This window comes from Solanum verrucosum, unplaced genomic scaffold, assembly GCF_900185275.1.
Source record: "Solanum verrucosum unplaced genomic scaffold, falcon-dt-bn FXZP01000126.1, whole genome shotgun sequence".
NCBI lineage: Eukaryota > Viridiplantae > Streptophyta > Magnoliopsida > Solanales > Solanaceae > Solanum > Solanum verrucosum.
The window spans coordinates 822976-848194 of record NW_026020033.1 but is presented as its reverse complement, the minus strand read 5'-3'; the positions used below and the strand labels follow the sequence as shown (position 1 = coordinate 848194).

Sequence of the window (25219 nt, the reverse complement as noted above, 5' to 3'; positions counted from 1 at the left end):
ACAATAATCAAGAATGGAAAATTATGCAACAATCGTTTTATTATTTAAAGTGAGAGTGTTACAATCACTATGATTCCTCTGAATTCGCCTTTTCAAATATAATTCAAGGGCTCTTGAGCTTGATCTTGAACTTGAGATTTATCTTGATCTTGAACTTGAACTTGGACTTGGACTTGAACTTGGACTTGGACTTGATCTTGATCTTGAACTTGATATTGACTTGAACTTTATTTTGATCTTGACTTTTAGTTGATTTCAAGGGCTTTGGTCTTGATTTTTGATCGTTTTTGAACTTGAACTTTATCTTGATCTTGACTTCTAGTTGAATCCAAGGGCTTCGAGCTTGATCTTGAATCCAGCGGTCTTGATCTTGATCATTCTTGAACTTGAACTTTATCTTGATCTTGACTTCTAGTTGAATCCAAGGATTTCGAGCTTGATCTTGAATTCGGCGGTCTTGATCTTGATCGTTCTTAAACTTGAACTTTATCTTGATCTTGACTTTTAGTTGAATCCAAGGGTTTCGAGCTTGATCTTGAATCCGACAGTCTTGATCTTGATTGTTCTTGAACTTGAACTTTATCTTGACTTCTAGTTGAATCCAAGGGCTTCGAGCTTGATCTTGATCGTTCTTGAACTTGAACTTGAACTTTATCTTGATCTTGACTTCTTTCAAATCTTGAATTCTTAAACTTGAATCTTGAACTCTTGAGTTCTTGAATTCTTAAACTTGTAGCTTGTAGAGAAATTTGTGGCTTTTAATCCACAAGCTTTCTCTAGTTTTTTGTTTAGAATTCTTCGTTCTTTTTTTTGAATTATGAGGACTCCTATTTATAGTTTTAAAATAGAGGAGTTGTGATTGGAAGAGAACTCCCTTCGGCCAATCAGATTTAAGTGACATGACATATGAGTTTTATAGAGCGGGCTTTAATTAAATCTATATTTATTAGGTTTAAATAATTAGCTCAATTATATTTGTCACGCCCCGAGCTACCCCCGAGACCTAGGACCACAAGTGATCCCAAGCTAACCCTGCTGGCATGATCATGAGCATACTAAAGATAATAAAATGATACAGAAGTTAAATCATAGATAAGATGAAAAGATGGAAAATGCCCATATACTATAACTGAGATAAATGAAAACTGATAAGTTTAATACAAGGAAGATATTGACTCAATACTAAGCTGAATGTATCTATGTCTGAAATAAGCCTCTAAACTGACTAGAAATGTTGGGACATGCCCCAACTAGATCTAGCAAAACTGAAACTAAAGACTGAAGGCGATAAAGATAAACATGTCACTAGTCCTCGAAGAATAAGGACTCACCACTGATGTTGCTGAACTGGAGACCGGGAACCGATCTAAGCGTGATCTGGATACTGAGAACCTGAACCTACATCATGAGAAGATGTAGCGCACGTATGCGTCGATACTTGAAAGGTACTGAGCATGCAGGATAGAGTAAAGTTGAAATAACATATAACTAAACAAAGCAATAAAGCAATGAAATAATCTGAACATGATATAGATACTGAATATTGAGCTAACTGAATGCAATAACCAATTTATAACATGCGGAGACTGAATATTGGTTGTACTTAAATATGGTCAATGCAATAGAGTCTAACTGAACTGTGGGAGCTACTAATAACCGACATAAAACCACATGAGCTAAATGTCGAGTTCGATGTATACGCCCCATCGAGAGGACCCAATATACCCTGCCAGAGGTATAAAGACATACTGGCGTGATCACTAAACTGATATTGCCCACAAAGGGGACTTACACCTACGTGGCTCGTAGTTCTGGGACTATATGGGTATGCTGAACCCTAGTCCAACTCGATATTATGCTACTCCCAATTAATTAAGTAGTTAACTAGTTATGAATGAGTTTCTATAAATACTGCATAGCTCAAAACTGAACATGCAAACTGAGAATGCAACAATTAATCTGATAATGATGCATTCATAAACTGAGGCATGTATAACTCAATATATTATGACTGAAATACTGAATAACTCAAAATACTGACATGTAGATACTCATACTTGAAAACTCCCTTATTTTTTTTGAAAACAATTCAACAACATATTATACCATGATCATTGATGACTTGGGAAGTCATACTGCACAAACATTGATGGTATATCTAGATACCATACTATTCATACATTGATGACCTACTCAATTGTCATACTAATCATGTTTTAGAAGCTCTTTCTCAAAACTTATCTTAACTTTCTCAAAAACTCAGTTTAAAACTCAAGTGTTGTCTTAAAGAAAAGCTTTTCAAGATTTATAACTCAAAATAGGGTTTATGCTGAAATATACTGATAATGTGGCATAAAACTGGAGCATGTATATCTGAATAACTGAAATATCTGACCTAGCATGTGTAATTCAAGAACTAATGAAATACATAGCTAGGGTTCTGAAATTTATGTAAGAAACTGAGCAATAACATGATAATCTGATTTGGAACATTCAAATAACTAATTCATAATGATCTGTTGAAATTCTAGAAACCTTAGGTCTGTTCATAATCATGGAATCAAGAATCTGATTGAATTCTAGGGACTTAATGGGCGAAAGGAACCCATTAGTGAAATCCCACATACCTGGTGACGAATTTCACGAAGAAATCCTTTGATTTCTGGGCTAGAATTGAAGAAAACTTGTTGCCTTCTTGAACTAGGGTTCTTGACCTTTTTCTTTACTCTTGATTCTATTTTTCTAAGATTTTGATTAATGAATTGACTTGGATAAGTTCTAGTTATGTTTCTAGGCTTAAACTGATTAAAACCTCATGATTTAGGGTTTAAATGACGTATCTAAGGGGTTAAACGAAATAGGAAAAGACCAAAAGACCCCTGAATTAACTGCTATCGAGTGACTGACGGACGGGACTGACAGGCTGTCAATCAATTGACGGTTCGTCGATTGGAACCGTTAGTCGAGTCTTCCTGACAGGGCTTCACTAAAATGAGCATAACTTTTTACTCGGATGTCGGAATTTAGCAAGCTCGGTGGCGTTGGAAAGAGGATTCAATTATATATCTAACCATAGGTTATGGGAGACATAATTTATTTTGTGTTAAGAGTTATGACCATCTGAAGTTGACCCATCAACAATTTTCAGCTAACTGGTTGTTGACCCTCATCTACGGTCAAACCTACGGACCGTGGATCGATTGACGGTCCGTGCTGGTCAACCGTCAATCGAGACTGAAGCTGGGCTTTTGGGCCATCGATCCACGGACACGAACTACGATCCGTGACCTGATCTACGGACCGTAAGTCCGGCCGTGGGTCAACACTTAGCCAAATTTTATGATTGAGTTCTAGGGAAGTTTTCTGACCTGCAGGACGGACCGTGAGTCCATCTACGGTCCGTGGATGGTGTCCGTGAGTGCCACCTGTAACACCAGAAATCTGAAATCTCTATTTTCGGATACGGGGTGTTACAATATTAATCTATAATATTTATTTGAACTAATATATTCATAAATTTAATATAATCCGAATCATTTTATAAATTTATATTTAATAAATTTTAAATGACTACACACATCATTACTTTTTAAAATTTATTGTTCTCACCGACATAAAATTTATTTTTCTCACCAACATATAGTCAATTTAACTCACACCAACCAATTGTTGAGTAATAATTGTTCTCTTCATTTACTCCAACACCTAATTTATTACTTTTACCGTTTTGTATTTATTACAACTCAAAGTAACAATGTTGGTTTGACTTTTCGGTCACATGATCGAGAAATGCAAGTTCAACGTGAGGAAATTATTCGTACTATGTGGGAGAATTATATTAAAGACTAGTACACTACAATTTATGTTCAACTTTTTTTATTGAATTAAAGTTTGATGAATTAAAGTTAGATGAAACAATTACTTAAGTGGAGAATAAATAACTTTGTAATAATTTATTATGCGATTTTATAAATTTTTGTTTATTTGGTAAGATTGAATAAAAAAATTGGGGTTATTTTAATAGTTTTACAACTTATGGATTATTATGTTTATGAGAAAATATACAACACAAAAATTCCATATCGCATGTCCAAACAAAACTTCAATTTCATCTCATAATTCCATATTATGATATCATATCATGATTCCATATCGCAGGGCCAAACAGTCCCTAATTACTCACTTTTAAGCCAAAAATATTTTAAAATAGGAGAATTTTCGCATATAGCTACTCAAAAATAGCTTAATTATGCTCCATAACTATAGTTTGCTACTTACGATTCGTAACTACAGTTATATGGTGGAGAGTGACTAGCGAGATTGGTAGAGGGAGGAGAGAGACGAGCGAGAGATGGCAGAGAGTGAAGAGAGTTGAATTGTATATGTATATCAGTTAGATAATTGTATTTATGTAACTACTATATATATGTATCAATGATTGTATTTATATATTTGCATACAATTTGAATTCGTATACAATTGAATCGAGTTAAAACATTTGTATTTGTATATTCAATCTCTCTCTCTCATTTTATACAAACACAAATTATACATTATATTTGTATAATTTGTGTTTGTTTAAAACGAGAGAGAAAGAGAGAAAAGATAGAGGAAGAGAGGAGAGAGGCGAGAGAGAATGTAATTATAGCTAGAAGTAAGTTTTGAATTGTAATTAATGTAAATTGTAGCTATGTTAGCTAATTAACTAGTATATATTTGCTTAATCGCATAATTTTTTTTCTTAAAAATAAGTCAAAAGCCAAAAAATAAAATCATCTAAAACTTTTTAGATTTTAATTTATATAAGTTACTTTTTATAACCTAATCCAAACGAGACGCTAAATTTTCAGAAAAAAGAGAATATAAGTGATAAAAAGACTTAAATAGCGTTGAGATGAGAAATATGTGAGGCAAAACCCTAATTATAACTTATGATAGTGTCGCCGTTACACAAAAGGGCCTATTTTTACTCTATAAAAGCAAGCTCAAATAGATATTTCCATCTATTCTCTTTCGCTAAACCCTAAAGTTTTCCCTTAGGGTTTTATAGTTGTCTCCTCCTCCCGCTGCTTCCTTCTTTTTCCCCCCCACAACTTGTAATGGGTAAATCTATCAAGAAGTCCGCCACCAAGGTTGATGCTGCTGTAGTTGCTCCAACGAAACCCATGAAGAAAGGTTTGATCTTTCCCCCCCTTTTTGTTTTGTTGATTTTATGTTTTTTCTTGTTATGGGTTCTAAAGTTTGAACCTTTTGACTCTTTTAATTTGTCTGATTGAGGTTTTCTTGAAATTTTTTGTGTGGTTTTCGTTTTATATGCTCTGTTTTTTTTTTTTTTTTTTGTGTGTTTTTTTAGCGTCCATGGATGGTGTGTTGAGCAAAACACTGCCTTTTTTTTTTTTAACAAGTGCCCTTTCCTTACCCCTAGCGAATTCACAAGGTTGATTTTGATGGTTCTTGTTCTTGGTAGAGGAAAACATATATTGGTTGGTGGTCTGACTAGTTGACTGTATGTTTACAGGGAAGAGAGAAGCTGAGGATGAAATTGCCAAGTTGGTTAGTGCAAAGAAGCAGAAGAAAGATGCGGTTGTAGCACAAGCTGTTGAGAAAAAGAAGACTGATGTCAAAACTCAAAAGAAGAACAAGCAAGAAAGCAGTTCCTCTGACGATAGCTCCTCTGAGTCGGAAGATGAGAAGGTAATGCATGCACCTAATTCTTTTCATGTAGTCTGTAAAGAATTTTGATTTGTATTGCAGTGAATAACTGGCTTCATGTGTCTTGTTCTTATTTTGTATGCAGCCTACTAAAGCAGTGGTGCCTCCTAAGAAAGTGACTCCTGCCAAAAAAGGAAAGGTAGCCAGCAGTTCTGACGACTCAGATTCTTCAGATGAGGATGAAGTAATTTACTATCTAACAGCTGCTATGTGTATTTTTGATAGTATTTTGTCTTGTTTGGTAACTGACTGCTGGTGTTGTGATGGTGTATAGGCTCCTGCTAAGAAGGTTGTTGCAGCTTCAACTAAGAATGGCGTTGCTGCTAAGAAGAAAGATGAGTCAAGTGATGATTCGGATGATAGCAGCTCCGAGGAAGATGTACCTGCACCCAAGAAACCTTCTACTAATGGCGCTAAGAAAGACGAGTCAAGTGATGATTCTGATGATAGCAGCTCTGAGGATGATGCTGTTGTTAAGAAGGCACCTGCTGTTGTTAAGAAGGCGCCTGCTGCTGCCTCTAAAAAGGAAGAATCCAGCGATGACTCCAGTTCAGATGATGATGTAAGGACCAGATATGCAAATATTTTCCCTTGACAACTTACTTATGAAATTGGTACCATGTTAGATATGCTATCAGCGCTTTGATACTATAATTGATTGTCTTTTTGACAGGAACCTCCCTCTAAGGTAGCTGCTCAACCTAAAAAGGCTCCTCAAGCTGTGAAGAAGGCTAGTGACAGCTCTGATGATTCTGATTCTGATTCTGATTCTGATTCAGACAAGGTTTGACCACTTGATTGTTTTGTGTTATTTTTGTCCTATTGTATTTCATAGAATCCATTAACACTTGCGTAATGATCTTAGATGTATTTTTGAGTATGTTTGTATGATATTTTTGCTGGATTTGCATGGTTGCCTGATTATTTCCTCTCTTTAGGTAAAGGCTGCTACTGAATCTAAAAAGGCTGCTACTGTATCCAAAAAGGTATGCCTGAGTTCCTTTCCTGGCATACTGCACTTCTTTGTTTGAACAATATTAGTATTTTGTTAGCCAAGGTTTTTATATTTTATAAGTTCATTGCTTTTGTAGGTTGCTTCATCTGATGATGACAGTGAGGATGATAGTTCTGAGGAGAGTGATGAAGAGCCTCAAAAGAAAAAGAGCAAGGTCTCAATATGTTTCATTTGTGATGTTTCAATTTGTATTTCATTTTATTTCACGCTCTAACACTTGTGCTTCACAGGCCTCTACCACTCCAGTTGTCTCAAAAACTCCAGAGAAGAGTAGTTCTGAGGAATCTTCTGACTCAGAGGACTCCTCTGAAGATGAGGAGGGTGACAAACCATCCAAAACTCCCAAGAAGGTCATATATTTTCATATCTTTGGGTTGATCAGCATTTTTTTTTTTTGGCATCATCTGCATCTTTCATATTAGTGGCCTCATAGGTCTTCCAGTTGGATTTAGCTTGCATTGTTTTCCCTTTTTTTAATTATTGTTTAGCTGTTCCTAAGATGTAAGTTTGGACTTTTTCAATTTATAATTAGTCAAATAAAATTGTCTGAACTGTGGGAGGTTTTCTTGCTAAATCAGGGTGCTGATGTAGAAATGGTTGATGCTCCTTCTGCTAAAGCTGTAAGTGAAGCTTTATATAATTATGTTCTTAATTGTTAGTTTTATAAAATTATATTTGCATGTATTTTACTTGGAACTGTTTTATTTTAAAATGCAGCAACAAACCCCTATTACTCCTAAAGCCCAAACTCCAGGGGGATCGAAAACATTGTTTGTTGGAAATCTATCCTATTCAGTCGAACAGGCGGATGTGTGAGTTATTATTGAACTTTTCCAGTACTTTGTCTGTGTGATAATAGTGTGATATATCTAGGACTTATAAAAGAAGGATTTTTGCAGGGAGAATTTCTTCAAAGATGCTGGAGAAGTTCAGGAAGTGCGCTTTTCGACACATGAGGATGGTTCGTTTAAGGGCTATGGTCATGTTGAGTTTGTCACTGCTGAAGCTGCACATAAGGTAGTTTTTTTTTTCATAACCAACTAGTCTGAATGCATGCTTGCTTCTATGATCTGGACAGTGTGATAGTATATTAAAATAAGGCCCATTCCTCTCAATCTCTCTCTTTCAAAGTGAAGTGACTCTCCATTAAATTCCAAGTTGTCAAAAAAGAAAATATGTTGAACTTAAAGTTCATATTTATATATATACACACACATGTATGTATGTGTGTATACATATGTATGTATGTATGTATATGTAAATATGATATGTTATGCGTCAGTCTCACTTGACCATGAACCTAAATTGGAACTTCAAAGATTAAAGTGCCTACCATAATTGTATAGATAAAGATGAACACCATCCATTACATACATTGACCTGATTAGCTTTTTTAGTCCCCTGTGAATGGAATGCTAAAATCTGTTGTTTATCAATTTAGGCACTTGAACTTAATGGGCATGATCTTTTGGGCCGTGATGTGAGGTTGGACCTGGCTCGTGAGAGGGGAGAATATACACCTCGCAGTGGGTATGCAATCTCTCTCCCCTTATTCCTTCCATTTAAGCTGAAAGTAAAGACGTCAATTTCTCAATGGGTATCTTATGTTATGTAGGAGAGATGAGAACTCATTCCAGAAGCCGGCGGCTAGAAGTGATGGAACAACAATTTTTGTCAGGGGCTTTGACAAAAATGAGGCTGAAGACCAGGTCCTTGTCTTGAACCGTGTTGTTTCTCACCATTGTCTGTGACACTTCCCTTTGATGTCTTGAGATGTTCTAAATATCATATGCTATTGCAGATTAGGAGTTCACTGGAGGAGCACTTTGCATCTTGTGGGAAGATCTTTAAAACAAGAATTCCTACAGACCCAGAAGGCTATATTAAAGGGTATTTCTCATTTTCACGTGCATGCTTTCTCATTTTTGATTGTCCAGCTTTGCCTCCTAACAATTTGTAGGTCGATAGAAGCATTTGTTTTTTTTACTGATGACTCTGTTAATTTGGCCTTCTCTTGCAGGATGGCTTATATCGAGTTTGCAAATGGTGATGCTGATGCTCTAAACAAAGCTCTTGAGCTTGATGGATCAGAAGTTGGAGGGTTTAGCTTGAATGTGCAAGAAGCAAAACCAAGGGGTGACAGTTCAGGTGGAGGTGGCAGAGGTTTTGGTGGTAGAAGTGGTGGTAGGGGTGGAGGTAGAGATAGTGGTGGTAGATTTGGCGGTCGTGGTGGTGGAGGCCGCTTTGGTGGTGGTGGTCGCTTTGGTGGTGGTGGACGCGGTGGAGGTGGTGGACGTTTTGGCAGTGGAGGCAGAGGACGAGGAACTCCCAACAAGCCAAGCTTCACTCCATCTGGTAATGTCATTATATCTGAACTTTTACTGTTTACTTGGGGAAAAGATGAGTCCTTTTCCCTCTCTCCCCTACTACTGCATCCGAACCTTTTGGTTCTTTTAATTTTTTTAAAACATTGTACATGGTTGGTTGTGCCATATTGATGAACAAATGCTACTGCACCGAATCTCACCTATAGCCATAGATATCGCATGGGAAGAACAAAATAGCGGTTCTGAACTGTTTTTGAAGTCTCGAATTTCATTATTTTCTTGGCTAATTCATTTTAATGTTGTGGTAATTTTGCAGGTAAGAAGACTACCTTTAGTGACGAGTAACTTTGTCGCTGGGACTTTATGGCCAACTTATCTTGATCTCGTGGACGTTTTATCTTATTTTAAAAATATTATAAATTTTGTTAGCAAGAACTTTAGTAGTTAGTAGACAAGTCGGATAATTTTGTTTCTTTTGAGTTTATGTACCATTCTTTGTGGGTGGAAAATGAGTTTGTTCATTGTTGATATCCAGTGTTTGGTATCTCTTATATAATTGCTTCATATGACAAGTTATTTTTCGTAACCCTTGTGAAAAATACAATAATGTTATTGATGTAGGTAAGGTAGAATAACCACCTCAAACATCAATGTAAATTTTCCCTTGTTTATTATATGCTCAACTCCACCTCAAAAATTTTCACCATAAACAAAACCCCGCTCCTTCTCCAAAATAATATACAAATACCCTCATCATTGAACCATCAGAAATTCAAAATTAGATAGATTGTGATTTCTCCCTCAAAGATTATCTCTATTTATGATAAATTCTTTATCCACACAAGTTTCAATAATTAGAGACATCTAAAATACTTGTTTTGATCGAGTTGAGGTGTCTCAATGAAGTTGAGGTGTCTCAATGAAATTTTGAGGAATATAATTGTTGGAATATCAAATCGGAAGGTCTTTCAAATCAATATATGATTAAAGCATGAAAGGAGTCGAGATTGAAAATACTAAAATAGACTGTTTATATACTTTTATGCATGCTTCTTAATAAAATGCGTAGTATGATTATTCCTTTTCAGAATATCCAGGTACTCCTTTGAGAATTGATTAAGTTGATTCGATTGAAGAAAAAGAAGGATAGAAAATGAATGTTTTCTTTCTTTTGAGTATTAAAAAGGAGAGGAGATGTAGATCGTCTTTATATGACAACAATTGTTATTAAACTTAATGCTGAAATTATTTGATATGTGCAGATACTGCCTTTACTTTGTTAATGTGGACACTTTTTTTGTTGTTAAAACTAGTAATATTGCTAATGTGGATACTTCCAAATGCAATAAAACCATAACTGGATTTTGAAGCAAAAAAAAGAGATAAGAACTTTGAATGAGCATTGCACTGTTTGAAACTCAGTGCATACAACTTTCCCTAGGTGTGCAGAGTATCAAAGTTTTGGGCTAACCACTTTTGGTTTATGATTATGTATTTTTATGCAGGAAATGATGAGATATTTTTAAGTATGATTAATAATCGAATAACTAAATCATATCAAATCGAATCGAAATCGATAACAACTAAATCGATAAATATATATTATATTTGGTTTTATGAATTTAAAAATGATTAAATTGGTTCGGTTTTTATTTTGATCAATAACCGACCCAAACCGACCCGTGAATACCCCTATACACAATTAATAATAATTGTATCAAGATTATAAAAAATAACTACATTTAATGGACTATATAATATTTTTTATAAAATATTTATATCTACTTGATCCATTCAATATATATAAAATGTATTAATACAAGAAGTCAAGATAGAACTTCTTGAAAATATTAGGTTTTTAATTCATTTACTTCATAATTAATAGGGATAAAATGGTAAATTTACTATGTAAATCATTGTTTTCTTAATAGGTGTGTCAATTCAAAAGTAAACAAGTTTTTAGGGACAAAAGAAGTACTATATCTCAACATAAGGATGATTGATAAAAAAATGAGAGAATAAAGATGAACTCATCTCATCATCATTACATTTGTAATTAGTATTAAATGTCATTTAAAATTGAATAAATTTGACAAGAAATATATATTTCTTGTGTAACAAAAGGCTCAGTGAAATTGCAAATGAGCAGAAGATATATGGTTGTTTTACACCAAGAAAACATAAAAACAAAGAGAAAACAAAAGAATGGAAGAAAAAATGATCACTTTCCAAAATATAGTAGTAGTGTATCTCTCTCTCAAAGACCAGCCATAAATGGAACACCAGCTGCAGGAAGCCATTTGTTTCCCTGAATGAAAGGCTTTACTGTGAACTTGCTAGCTATTTTACTTGTAAGTCCCAATTTCAAGCCTTCCCAATTAACTCTGTTTTTTGTATTTGCCCCTGCTCCAGTATTGTTATACTCAGCATAAAATATGGTACTTGGAGCTGTGGTTCCAACCCATGGCATCCATCCATTTGGATGAATGAAACCTCCCAAGTTTGATTCCATGAAAACAGTTGTTGAGTAATTCTTCCATGGCCTTCCTAAAAATGTATTGATCCCAGTAAGGTTTCCCCACGGCATAACACTACAGTTTTGGATAGAAATTCCAGTGTTTTGATTTGGATCAACTTTTCCTTGAGCTGTGATGGTGTTCTGTTGCCCACTCATTGGTATTCTTGGAAGAATGTTGCAGTTTTGGAGTACAACAGCTGAGTTACCAAAGATGAAATCCACTGTCCCATAGATATCACATTCTTTGTAGAATTGTCTGTTGGAATGAGCATAAAGAGTGTCTTGGAACGCGTCCATTCTGCAGCGGTAGAACACTGATTCATCTGCTGTTGACATTAATGCAACTGCTTGATGCTTTGCTGCACCAGCTGTGTTTACAAATCCAATATCACGAGCCACAAATCCCTTTCCAAACACAGCTGCAGAAACACTACTATGTTCATATATATATAATTATTACCTACTCTGTTAGGAATCACTAATCAGAATTAAGAAACTTACCGAAGGTGGCACTTTGGAATGTAGGTGTTCCATCAATAAAGTTACGGTTACCAGAAACGATGGTAGCATCTTTTCCATCACCAATAATCATAATGTTCCATTTAGTCTTCTCAACCCTAACATTCTCTTTGTAAACACCCTTTTTCACATAGATCACAAATCTCTTCTTGCTCTTCTCTGGTGCAGCTTTTAGTGCTGCCTTAATGCTCTTGTACTTCCCTGAACCATCTTTAGCCACTACTACATTCACCTTTATCTTTGTTTCTGATGATTTCTGCAGCAGTTTCCTGTCATTTGATGACGACAACCAGCTCGGGTACTCATCATCATTATCATCTTCATATCCCATCAAACGTCTCCTCTTTCCGATAGCACCTAAGCTGGTAATGGAATTTTCTAACGAGCTTATAAGTGCCAAGCTGTTACTGGTGTACCGGGTGGAGTTGTTCAAATTCTGTCCTGCAGCTTTGCGTATGGCACTATTTGATGTGACATTTTCAAAACTATCAATACAGGTCTGCTGATAAGTCCCTGCAGAACTCAACCATGTCCTTAGATCATCAAAGGCATCGAGTAAAGAGGTTTCAGCAACGGACAACGTGTCATTCAGATGATCAAACGCAAGGGATAGAAGCTCGTGACAACTCTGGATAGCTTTAGCAGCTGCTGGATCATTGATGTTTTGAATGTATCACTCTTTAAGAAGTTATCGGAGGCACCAGAGAGCTCGTTGAGGGCAACTAGAACAGACATCTTGTAGATATCTTGAGGTTTGAGAGCATTGCCTTTTGCAGCATATGGGGAAAGGCTGGAGATACATGAGTCGGGATAGAGGGTTAGATTGCATACAGCACTAATGGTTGAGGTCATCGACGAGACATTATCATTTTGTTGGGAAGATTTGTTTTTGTTGTGAGAAACACCACCAACCACTGCCCCGATAACGATGGACACAAGAACAATGGATGATATGGCAATAATTATGATTCTCTTCCTCGTCTTACGACGAGCCATGAGCCTCTCATTGTCTAGTTCGTCAAGCTTTCCCCATGGATTAAGAGAGGCCATGGTGATTGATGTATGATGGATGCAAATAAAATAAAATTAAATTTAGATGAATGGGCTGTTTTTGATGTACAAATTTGGCTCTTATTTATACAAAAAAAAGAGCAATTATATGACTTTGAAAAATGAATATAATTATTTTAAAGACAAAAACGCGGGAATTAAGTACGTGCAAGGCATCACCAAAGTGGAAATTATTCTCATTTTGGCTATCGACGTGTTTCTCATGTCTTCTTTTTCATAATTTCCCCCTAACCACTAACTCATAAATAGAACTTCTTTCATCACCAAGTCCACCAACATTTCTCCTATAGTATATTCACCTAAAATATTCCTCTAGTCAAACCCCCAATCTATCTATTTATCTATATTAATTATATATTATAAAGTACGTACAAAACTTCTTGAGTTATAAAATTAAATTATCAAAATGTTCATCAAAGCTAAACATCGTTTTTGACATTCACTTAAGCACTACTTAATACTTATTTTGTCCCAATTTATGTGACACTTTATTTTGTTTTTCAAGAGTCAAACAGTTTATGTTTGATTAGGAATTTGTGCATGGAATCTTCAAATGCTTTGAAATGAAATTTATATATTTGTAAACTACGTAAAAAGTACTCTAAGTCACAATAATTAACAATTCAAAATATTTAAATGATATATGAAAAATTTACGGTCAAAGATAAATTTGTTTGAATATAGAAATCCAAAAGGTGCCAAATAAATTGGAACAGAGGGAGTATTATTTTTGTACAAAAATATAGATATATATTCCACTCCTCTGTTTTAATTTGTTTGTCTTACTTTCCTTTTTTTTTAACCTCCATTTCAATTTGTTTGTATTACTTTCCTTCTCTAATCCGTTTTTTTAAAAAAGATTATTTTTTACAACTATTTAATTCTATTTTTTTCACATGATATTTTTAAGATCACAATATTCAAATTTTTTCTTTATTTTCTTAAACTCTATGTCAAATCAAAATCAGATAAACAAATTTAAATCGGGAGTAACAAATAAGAATAGTAAAATCTATATCTATATATAATATAAAAGAAAAATATATATAAAGTGATGTGACATCTCTCTATGACCTCCATTTATATTTATCTTTTTTTTTGGACACTAGTGAACAAAGTTGTGTTTAGCGCGATCATGAATAAGTTAGTGAATTATATACAGTATAAGAGGCTAGGAAACAGATGTTGGACGACATGACTGCTTCCTAGCCTAGGCGTATTTTTGGAATTATCTATTTTTGTGCTTTAAAGGTATTGTATTTAACTGCTTTATATGTGTGCGTTTTTCCTGTTGGACCAAAAAGTCAGCCACTTTGGTTTGAATCAAAACAAAAATGTGTAGCTTTTTGAAATTGTAGGACCTGTTATAAAATAAAGATAATGTACTAAAATTAAGAAGACAAATAGATGAGAAAATATTAAGTGTAGTCTTTTTCTTTTTCGATTACTTTTGCCTTATGTTATGTTTCAAGAAAAGAGCTATTTATACATATATATAATTGGGCACCTAGTATAATATATGGATATTTATTTGCCATGTATATACTTGAGCACCAAGTATATTGTATAACTAGCTTACAACATATATTATGTTGCGTGTATCCATTTTACACACAATGTATATTGTGTATACATTTATGTTACTACACAAAGTATACTGATGTGGACATCATTTTACAATACTCCCCTTTGAATGTCCATGTAAAAGAATTTTTTTAGTGAAAACAAAAGGTGTAGTAATATGCTTTGTTTTAGTGTCTCATTAAAAAATCTTTACCAGAAAAATTCAGCGGGATAAAACTCGATTAAGGGAAAAAGAGTGCAACGCGTATTTACTCCAGTGATGAAGATACACTTAACAACTTGAATATGACGTAGTCCAATCTTGTATTTCAGCTTCTAAAAGGTTGGAGTTGATAATGCCTTGGTGAATGTATATGCTAAATTATCACTTGAACGAATTTGTGAGCATTTGCTTCATACTTCTTTTGAACACCATAAGCAAGAAAAAACTTTGATGAAATATGTTTTGTTCTGTCTCTTTTTATGTGTCTTCCTCTTAATTGAGATATACATGCAACATTGTCTTCATATAATGTTGTTGGAATGTCTCTTTTAAAAGAAATGTCACATATTTCTTGGATGTGTTGAGTTATTGATCTCGATCAAATATATTTTTGACAATCACTCGGTTTATCATCTTGTCGGCATAGACAAATAAATTGTTTGACTTGTTAGTAGCCATAACAAAGAACTGATGTCACGCCCCATAGTATACCCTAAGCGTAACATGACATATATAATCCCGAGAGGCCCTACACAAGCAACTTAGAAAACGTGAATAAGTTCATAGGTTCTTTTCAATTAAGATTTTATTGCTTAATTTCTATCTTCTAATGCATGAATTGAATTATTTACATGATTTTTAGTCGAATCCATTTGAAACCATGTATGATCCATGATTTTTGACTATGAACACATGATTTTTGACTATGAACACTTCATAACATGTATACCAACACTTCAATGCATACATGCCACCAACACTAAGTCCGTAAGCATCAAACACAATTTCCAACACAATCAATCACAAGGTTTACAATGATAATGATGTATGATGCAATGAAATGAAATGTCAAAAAGAGTGATTTATGTCTGTCCTACGATACACATCCGTTGCATATCAAGATGAAACCCATGGGGAACGCACAATGTCCATGTATTCACCGGAACCATTTCACATCTATATAATCATGAATCGGCAAAAAACACTTACCATTAGCATTGCTGGCATCATTACCCATCGACATAATCATCAATCGCTATAACCATTTCCCATCAACATCGCTGGAACCATTTCCATCGGCATTATCACAACAAGTCTCTTCATAGTGTTTCAGAATCAATGCAAATAGACATGTTCAAACAAATAAATTGACTATTTCTACCACAAAACTCCAATCTCAATTAGCAATTACACCCACAATTCTAGCAATTGAATGTAAAGAAATGAAGAAGGGAACAAGATAATTTACAAATAAGAACATAATCTTCAAACCCAATTGTGAATTGTGAGGCAACTTGCCTTCAAAGTCTCAGCCTCAAATTAGAATCTACAAGTTTTTTTCTACTCTGAGCTAAGAAGATGAATTAAAATTTTGTCTAAAATCTAGAATAGTGAATTAATGATTGTTGGTAAGTGTAAAAAGGGGTTCTGGGGTAACTTTTGTGAAATTTCCAATCTGCCTAGGTTCAAACATTTGTACCTTAGCGGTCGCGACAACTAACTCGTGCGGTCGCAATGAGTAGTGTTGCTGGGTCATGCGATCGTGAGATATGGATTTCTTGGGCAACGTAATCGCAAACTCTACTTCACGCTGTCGCAATGAACAAACTTCTACCAGTTCCACTTTCTTCCAATTTGACCTCTTCTTGCTTCAATTGCACTTGGTTTCTTCAAACATCTTCTAAATCAACTATCCATTTCATTTTCCTGTAAATATGAAGAAAGCAACATTAAAAGCACCAATTGTAAAAACAGAAAGCCAAAATAACTATGAAAAGAGCCTAAAATATGTGGAAAACTACCACTCATCAACACCCCGAACCCAGGGAGTCCTTCTCTTCCAGAAGAGCTGATGAGCATGGGATATAGATTCAAAACAGATATGTCCTACAGGGCTGGCTGTGCCCACCATCTTTATCTTTGTCTCCCCGTCGTACCGGGGTCTGCCTCTTATTCCACATTCCTATACTAATCTAATTTGGATTAAGATACTTAGAAACTATGCTTGTCCTCAAGTAAAAAAAATGAAAAACACAAGATGCTCTCATTTCAACAAACACCATAAATCAATTTCACCATATTACCACAAGCACAAAGGCGTGCATTCTTCAAGATGTTCCAAAATTATGCCCCTCTCCTTTATGATATTTTTGGTGAGGAGGCGTTCATACAATTGGTGGCATTTGACGGACACAAGCCACTATGATCAAAGATTTTATCCCCTATGACATTTTCTTTCATTTTTTCTTCATCTTGATTCACGTTGTCGACCATTCTTTGCAAATATAGTACCTATACAAGATGCAAACATGTCAAATGAATGCAAAGGTACATCAAGCAATGTATTATCAAGCAATTAGGACAAAAAAATAAGTGAAAAATTAATCGAGGGAACAAGGGTGAAGCTATTTTGGCAGTTTTCACTGCCAGGCAGATGACTCATCGTGATCGCAGATGGTTCCACGAGATCTCGAGCCTCACCTTCTCAAATCATCGCTATCGCGGGATAAGACATCACAATCACGAGATTTTAAAATTTAACACATCGTGATCGCGGATAATATTTCAGCCTAGAAATTTTTTTTCCCTTTGGACACCCTCAAGACAAGGATAGTCAACAACACTACTCCCCAAAATCAGGTTTCAATCACAATTCATGATCAAACAAAGATAAACAAATTAGGGTGAGAATCAACCTTTTTTCCAAAAAAACTTACCTATTTTTATATTGATCAAGAAAGGAGGGAAGAGATCATACTTTAAGGGAAAAGCAAAATGTTAAAGGGGATTCTTGCTAAATATAATGCAAGAACACGTGATATTATAGAGGGGGAGTTTTATAGGCATTTGGAGAGGTTGTGAGTACACAAAACTTGATTTTTGAACTGCTACCTTTTTAAATTCATGCGAGTCATCATGGTCGCGATCCCACTAGTCACGATCACGACAAACAACATTTTATCCCTTCACAAACCCATCTTATGGCTCTCACGATCGTTGCATCCAAATTTTATTCATCGTAATCACGATCGTTAACTCTTGTGATCGTGATGAATACTTTGATGTTAAACCTGATGAGGCTATTGTCCATTTGGGCGATGACAGGGTAGAAAGGGCTATCAGCCCAATCATTTGGGCAAACCTGATCGTGCCAAAAGTGTTCCCACTCCATTTTAAGGTGATTTCACCGAAAACTTCAATCCCACTCATTTTTGTGGTTTCAAACCTGTCAAAACAACCAGCACAAACTTTGGAACTATGACAGTTAGTCAAAAATAAAAATTCTAAGCTATTCTAAAAATCAAAAACTCGAAATTACACTTATTTTGATACCATGGGTTGCCTCACATCAATCACACAATTTAATGTTGCGGTGTGACGCCGGATATGTCACCCTTTCTCTTTCCACTTCGAGGTAATGAATCTTCTCCCCAATTTTAGATCAATTTCACTCTGAAGATCATAGGGATTACAAGAGAGGATCAAGACTTTCACTCAATCTCTCCACTTGTAAGACTTAAATTTCTTACCTAATTTCAAATCATATTTTCGTTTTGGATCATTGGGAAACAATGGGAGACCACTAGGCCATTTGAGAATCGAACTTCATGATTCTTGGCCTTCAAGTGAGTGACACTATGAATTTCAAATGAACTAGAATTTTCATCTATGATCTTTTTGGATTTTTCTTGCAACTATAGTATCATTTCTTTGATTTCGGCATCTTGGAATTTTATTGGCTTGACTTGATTGCATAACCTCAAGATTCCATCTATGTCTATCTCAACCCCTTCTTCTTGACACTCCAACTCTACTTCACCTTTGTTAGCCATTTGACAAAGAGTCAGTAACACCCCATATGCTAGAACTACCAAAATGTAGATTTTTCAGAAATTGCAGGTGCAACCCATGGTTACCACCCACGGATCGTAGGGTGACCCACGGTCCATTCTGGTGATCCGTGGATGGTCACCTGCAGCCCTCCCCAGAAGCATTCCAGAATCCAGCTAAGAGTCCACCCACGCCGGGACCTACAGACCATAGGTCAGGCCACAGTCCGTGGTCCAGGGCTGTGGGTCAGCCCTCAATTTTCAGTCCCAGAACCCCCCAAAATATTATTCTAAGTCCAGACCTACGCCAGGACCTACATACCGTAGGTCAGACCACGGTCCGTGGTCCAGGGCTGTAGGTCGGACCCCAAATTTCTAACCCTAGAACCGCGAATGACGGTCGACAAGAACAGACGGTCAGTCCATCCACGGTCCGTCAGTCTGGTCTGTCGGTGACCTCGATAACTCTTAAGTCAGGGGTCATTTGGTCTTTTCCCTATGTGTTGGACCCCTAAACTACGTCGTTTGACCCCTAAACTATGTGGTTTTGATTAGTTTTAGCCTAGTAAACAAATTAGAACTTACCCTAATCAATCATTCACTAAAATCATTGAAACGTAGAGCAAAAAAGGGAGTAAGAGACGCCAGTTTTCCTCCAAGAACACGCAACAAGGTTTTCATCAATTCCAGCATCGAATTTGAAAGATTTCTCTGTGAATTTCGTCACCAGGTATGTGGGATTTCACTGGTGGATTCCTTTCATCCACTAGGTCCCTAGATTTTAGTTAGAACCTTGATTCCCTTAATATTATATAGACCTAGGGTTTCTTGAATGATAGAAATTGTTGGGTTTTAGCTGTTAGAATGATCCAAATCAGATTTATCATATTGTTGCTTAGCTTCTTGTATGATATTCAGAACCCTAGTTGTGTAGAGTCGTTTAGTTCATGAAATATACTTGCTAGGTTAGATTATTCAGATATACATGCTTCAGTTTATGAATGTCACATTATCAGTCATAATTGTTGCATTCTTGATGAGTCCACAAATTGGACTCATTTAGGGCTATATTTTAATAGGAATAGTGTCCTCAAATGCTTGTTTTATCTCAATTACTGATGAATAACCTTGAGTTTCAGGTATTTTGAGTTTGAGGCAAAACATGGACACTACTTGGCAAAAAGGAGCAGAAAGGATGAAAAGAATGAAGAAATGAATGCCTGATGATTGCCGAGTCCACTTGGCGACTCACCGATAGGTTTTACTTTGCCTTTTGTTCCAGTGTGCTGATCCCTGAAGGAAAGGATCAAATAGGCGGTAAAAGGGAGTAGTTGGCGCATTGCCGAGTAGATTGGCGAAGCAGTACCATGTCGCCCAATGATCCAGAGCACGACGATGCTGAAGGATGGTGCTAGACGGCGATGAACTACACCAAAGGGCGAATCACCGAGTTGATCGATGATTTCAACTAACAACGCCGAATGATCTGCTGCAACACAAATCTGTGAAAACTATAAATACTAGTTAGATGTGTAGTTTTAACAGTCGAACAATTATTATAATTTTCATAGAGAGTAGTAGTTTTTCATATTTTTGCTCTGAGTTTGAGAGGGTTTTGAAGACTTGAAGAAGAAGAGGGTTTCATCTCCAAGGATTTAGACTTAGGTCTCTTGGATTCTTCATTCTTGGCCTGTAACAAGACTTAAATCTTCTTACCCATTTGAATGCAAGATCATTTAGGTATAAATTTCTATCTCTTGATGTGTGGCTAAAAACACCAATTCTTGGGGTGTGATATTGTGAATATGGGTTAGATTAGTTGTTGGGTCTTGCTTGCTGATAGTCTATTTGTAGTTTAACTGTGATATCGTTTAGTGGTTGTGGATGAACTTAATGAGGTTGTAGTTGCAAATATAGTCTCATATATGTGTTTTTGGCTTGCTCGAAAGAGAGGTCGTAAAACTAAGACCACTAAATTGATGGCTAGTGCGAGCGGGTCAACATGGTTCAACTCGAGAGAGTGAACCCTAGTCCCATGTCCACACACTCAGCTTGAGAGAGTGAGTGGGTTAAGGCGAAGGCTGTTCTTCATGCGGCAAGTGGGTGTCCGAGAGGAACCCATTTGAAATGGGGTAAGTTGCTCGAGAGAGAGCTTATTCCCCTTAAAGTCTAGCCTAGTCACAATTACTCTATAAGTTCTCTATTATAAAAGCATGTACCCAATAATCTTGTTTATCCCATGTTCCTAATCACATCTCAAGAATCCCCCTCTTATTTATTATATTTCTTTGTTATTTTCGCTGTTTTTGCTTACTTATGACAAAACTCCCATTGTTAATTGACGTTTGCATCAACCTTTTTTTTTGATTTACAATGTTTTTCTTCGTTAATGTCTTTAGCTACGACTAATTAGAATTAAATTCTTATTTTCTATTAATTCTCAAAACCACTCCCTTGGGACTCGACCCCAACCTTTGGTTGGGTTAATATACTATTGCACGATCGTAGACACTTGCATCGAAAGTTATGTCTTGATTACGCAAACATTAATTCTCAGAGTTTGCATGTCAGAAATTGAGCTAGTTTAGAAGTCCCCTCTATGGGCATTACATCTTAGTGATCACGCCAGTCATGCCTTTATACCTCTGGCAGGGTATATTGGGTCCTCTCGATGGGGTGTATACATCGGATTCCACATTTAGCTCATGTGGTTTTATGTCGGTTAGTAGTAGCTTCCACAGTCCAGTCAGTTTCTAGTGGATTGACCATGTTATCAGTTACAGTTAGATTTCAGTCTCAGAATGTTATAAACTTGGTCATTGCATTCAGTTATGTCATGTTCAGTATTTTCAGTATAGTATCATGTTCAGAATTATATCATTGCTTTACCACCTTGTTCAGTTATATGTTTTATTCAGTTTTATTCTATCCTGCGTGCTCAGTATCTTTCAAGTACTGACGCATACTCGCGCTACATCTTCTCGTGATATTGGTTCAAGTCCTCAACTTCCAGATCATGCATAGATCATTTCCCGATCTCCTGTTCAGCAGCATCAGTGGTGAGTCCTCATTTCCCCAGGACGACATACATGTTTCTTTTGCTTTTAGTCTTTAGTTTCAGTTTTGCTAGATTTAGCTGCGGCATGTCCCAGCACTTCAAGTAAGTTAGAGGCTTATTTCATACATAGTTAGTTTCAACTTTAGTATTTGAGTTTGACTTTTCAGTAGTTGTTAAACTCTCAGTTTTCATATATCCAGACAGTATATGGATATTCCCCATCATTTTAGTTTATCTTATGATTTAGCTTCCGCACAATATTTTCTTACTTCAGTTTATTTAGTATGCTTATGATATGCCAACAGGGTTAACTTGGAGTCACTCATGATCCTAGGTCCCGTATCTGCGTCCTGGGGAAGCTTCGGGGAGTGACAAAGTCTCACCTATTCCGATTCTTGTTTTAATGTCAACCTCCAAAGATCAACTCCAAATCCAAGTAGGATCATCTCAAGACACCAAGCTAGGTGCCAATTGTGAAACTCATCCCACAATTGGGAAATAAGATGTAGGCATTTCTCACTATCTTCAATCCTTTGGGATAGTCATAAACAAAGATTCACTCATCAAACCTATTTCTTCCAAACAAGGCCATGGGTCATCAAAATAGGGCTTACAAACCCCAAGCATTTCTTTAACACAAGAAGTCATAGAAACAAAACAAAACAAAACAAAACAAAGTAAAGATACAATTTAGATAGAAACAAGTAAATTAGAAATTCTAAATTAGTTCAATACTCCTAATTGTTTCCCGGCAGTAGTGTCATTTTTGATAATGCTCAAATTACCCTTAAAACAAGTTAAAAGGATAAGCGGTCGTCGCCAATAAAATTAACAACTAAGAGTCAGGGCCGAATCTTATAGATAATAATTTGTCAACAACAAAAAAGACAAAGGATGAATAGCTACCTGTTTGAATCTAAATATGCAATGTACAAGATTATCAAATTAAGATCAATTTATCTAACAAAATAAAGGATTTAGGTATAGACAATATCAAGCCAGTGATAATTTGGATTTAGGGAATTTGGAACTCAACACTCATTGAATGATCCATTGTCATTTCAACACATGCAAATCAATGAAAGGTAGGCTAGATCATCATTAATTAACACTTATCTCCTTTCTGTCTCAAAGTGCTTTATCACAAAATCTCCTTTCGATCTCAATCATGCTCAACAAGCAATCCAATACCTTAATGTAAACTCCTATTTCTAGCAAGTTTAGCATTCAACAAAGAAGACCTAATTTATCTCCTTTCATGTCACGCCTCAGATCTGATTAAGACGGACAGGCATTCGATGTCTAAATGGCCCGGGAAAACCAACTTACAACATGCACTTACCATACATTTAACTATGATAACTATGAAGCTATGACAAGCTTATATGCCCTGTAGTGATAAAAGACCGACATAGACAGGCCCAAAACTTATGTACAACACTTGGCCGTTGAGGCCACAATTGTTAAGAGACAAGACACAACCAAACTTTATACAGTAGTCTACAAAGCCTCTACAAGATAGACAACCTTAGTTTAGGTCGGGACAAGGCCCCGCCTTACCCTTAACTAATATACGGTAACAAAATAGATGCCAAATACTCGATTAAGCCCCGAATCAACTTGGAGCTCACCAATAGCAGCTGAGTGTCCTGTGCTCCTACTGGGGAGGTCTACTAGCTGGAGTACCTGTGGCTGCAACATGAAATGCAGCGTCCCCCGAGAGGGACGTCAGTACGAAGAATGTACTGAATATGTAAGGCAATAACATATGTAAACAAAAGCTCAATTGAAATCAAGTATCAATATGTAAATGCATAGATCAGATTAAAGACCACCATTGTTGCTGTTGTGGGATCATGTACATTATATTCTTTATTTTCTTTACATTGCGATCTCTATAAAGCATGTGATACAAATAACCAACTGATCAGTGGTAAAAGAGGATGACCCATGCTAGGCATTTTAACCCCTGAGATGCTGTCCTCAAATATATAACTTTGGGATCGACCCATGCTAGGCTTTCTCCCCTAGGCTGCCACTCTTATATACAAATTGGGATCGACCCATGCTAGGCTTTTGCCTCTAGGCTGCCACCCTTACACATATACCGCTTCATATAGTTTCTTTAATCTTTGAGATTGTTATTTTGGTGGTCATAATTATTTTTCAGCATCAGAACTGTGGATCAGTAGTAGGAAACATATGAATATGCACTTAGGGTAGTAACAATAACACAAGATGGAAATGTAACACTAATGAATTACATTAGAGCTCAAATGACACAATGGACCTCATTTGATTGACAGGAGGAATCACAAAGCTACTGCTGAAATTACCCTTTTCTCATACCAATACTTGGAAAAGTAAAGATGCACATATATTGAAGCTGTGTTTGGGATTGTACGCTGCCACTATGTGTCTTTTACTTGAAGAGCACTTAGGAAGCTCACTTGTTGGTAGTGACACAAGCAGAGTTCATGCCAAAGAATATAGAATCGAATAGCCTTACATACCTTGCTGTACCACTCAGATAGTACAACGAATTAACCTCCTTCCTTTTCGATTATTAATCTACAATGAAATAAGTAACACAACTAATATTAGTAGCTAACCAACAGATTAGGCTACTTGAACTTGGCAAACAGTAATCAGGCAGCAAACTCATACTTATCAAACCGATGGTATGCATTCCACCCCTTCTCCTTTAATAACGTCATATACAATACGACCTTCTAATAAGGTCCCCTAAAACTCCTCGGGCTTTATAACATATGCAAAACAATATACAAAGGGGTTGCAGGCAGCAAGCTCATGCAACGCCCAATTAGATGGTACGTTACTGCACTCTTTACCGTTTTATCCTTTAACAAGTTCTCATGACTTCTGCACATGCCTCCTTATGTTACTATACACAAATCAGTCTCTAAACATCAGAATGTGGCAGTAGCAATATGAACTCACGGTTTTCGACCACTGTCCCTTGAGCATCCAACTAACATTACATTTAAAATGCTCAAATGGGTTAACAATTGAGTTAAAGGGGACTCCCCTCCATGGCTGTCCCAACATGCACAATCAACCAGAACATTCCCCAATCTCACACCATGTAAAAGGAACAATTCTCAGCTCATTAACACATACCAAATCCCCTAACTGATTCAAGCACAAAAGAGGGATGAAAATTTCAGTAACTCACCTTGTTGGACAACAACCTCACTTGCTAACTTCGAGGTTTAGGTTGTCTTTTCCAAATTATCTTGAGAATAATGAAGGATTACTAAATCAGCAGACCATATTCTTACGAATCCAAACTTTTAAAAAAAATTAACATATGGCAGTAGCCTTACCTTAAGGTGAAATCAGTTCCTCCTCTTGAATTTCTT

General features: G+C 36.1%; 2 protein-coding genes across 2 annotated transcripts; one reads left to right on the top strand and one right to left on the bottom strand.

Moving 5' to 3' along the window:
- The first annotated feature begins 5005 nt into the window (after positions 1 to 5005).
- Positions 5006 to 9595, top strand: LOC125821602 (nucleolin 1). The gene is made up of 16 exons (XM_049501020.1): positions 5006 to 5175; positions 5519 to 5694; positions 5798 to 5896; positions 5987 to 6274; positions 6386 to 6496; positions 6651 to 6698; positions 6804 to 6881; positions 6958 to 7077; positions 7306 to 7347; positions 7445 to 7539; positions 7627 to 7744; positions 8169 to 8257; positions 8346 to 8436; positions 8529 to 8617; positions 8748 to 9082; positions 9371 to 9595. Exons 1-16 carry the CDS (start codon positions 5100 to 5102, stop codon positions 9397 to 9399), a joined length of 1884 nt encoding a protein of 627 aa, XP_049356977.1. The 5' UTR covers positions 5006 to 5099; the 3' UTR covers positions 9400 to 9595.
- A 1716-nt stretch (positions 9596 to 11311) lies between these two features.
- On the bottom strand, positions 11312 to 13141 carry LOC125821599 (probable pectinesterase/pectinesterase inhibitor 46). The gene is given in 3 exon segments (XM_049501018.1): positions 11312 to 11991; positions 12074 to 12757; positions 12760 to 13141. Coding segments are annotated over 3 exon segments (1746 nt in total).
- Between the last annotated feature and the right edge of the window lie 12078 nt (positions 13142 to 25219).

What these genes read in the sequence shown, in the direction of transcription:
- LOC125821602 (XM_049501020.1), top strand. Translation starts at nt 5,100, where the DNA reads ATGGGTAAATCTATCAAGAAGTCCGCCACCAAGGTTGATGCTGCTGTA. An exon ending in CTGAGTCGGAAGATGAGAAG is followed by an intron (nt 5,695 to 5,797) that starts GTAATGCATGCA and finishes TTTTGTATGCAG; the next exon opens with CCTACTAAAGCAGTGGTGCC. An exon ending in CTGCTGAAGCTGCACATAAG is followed by an intron (nt 7,745 to 8,168) that starts GTAGTTTTTTTT and finishes TTATCAATTTAG; the next exon opens with GCACTTGAACTTAATGGGCA.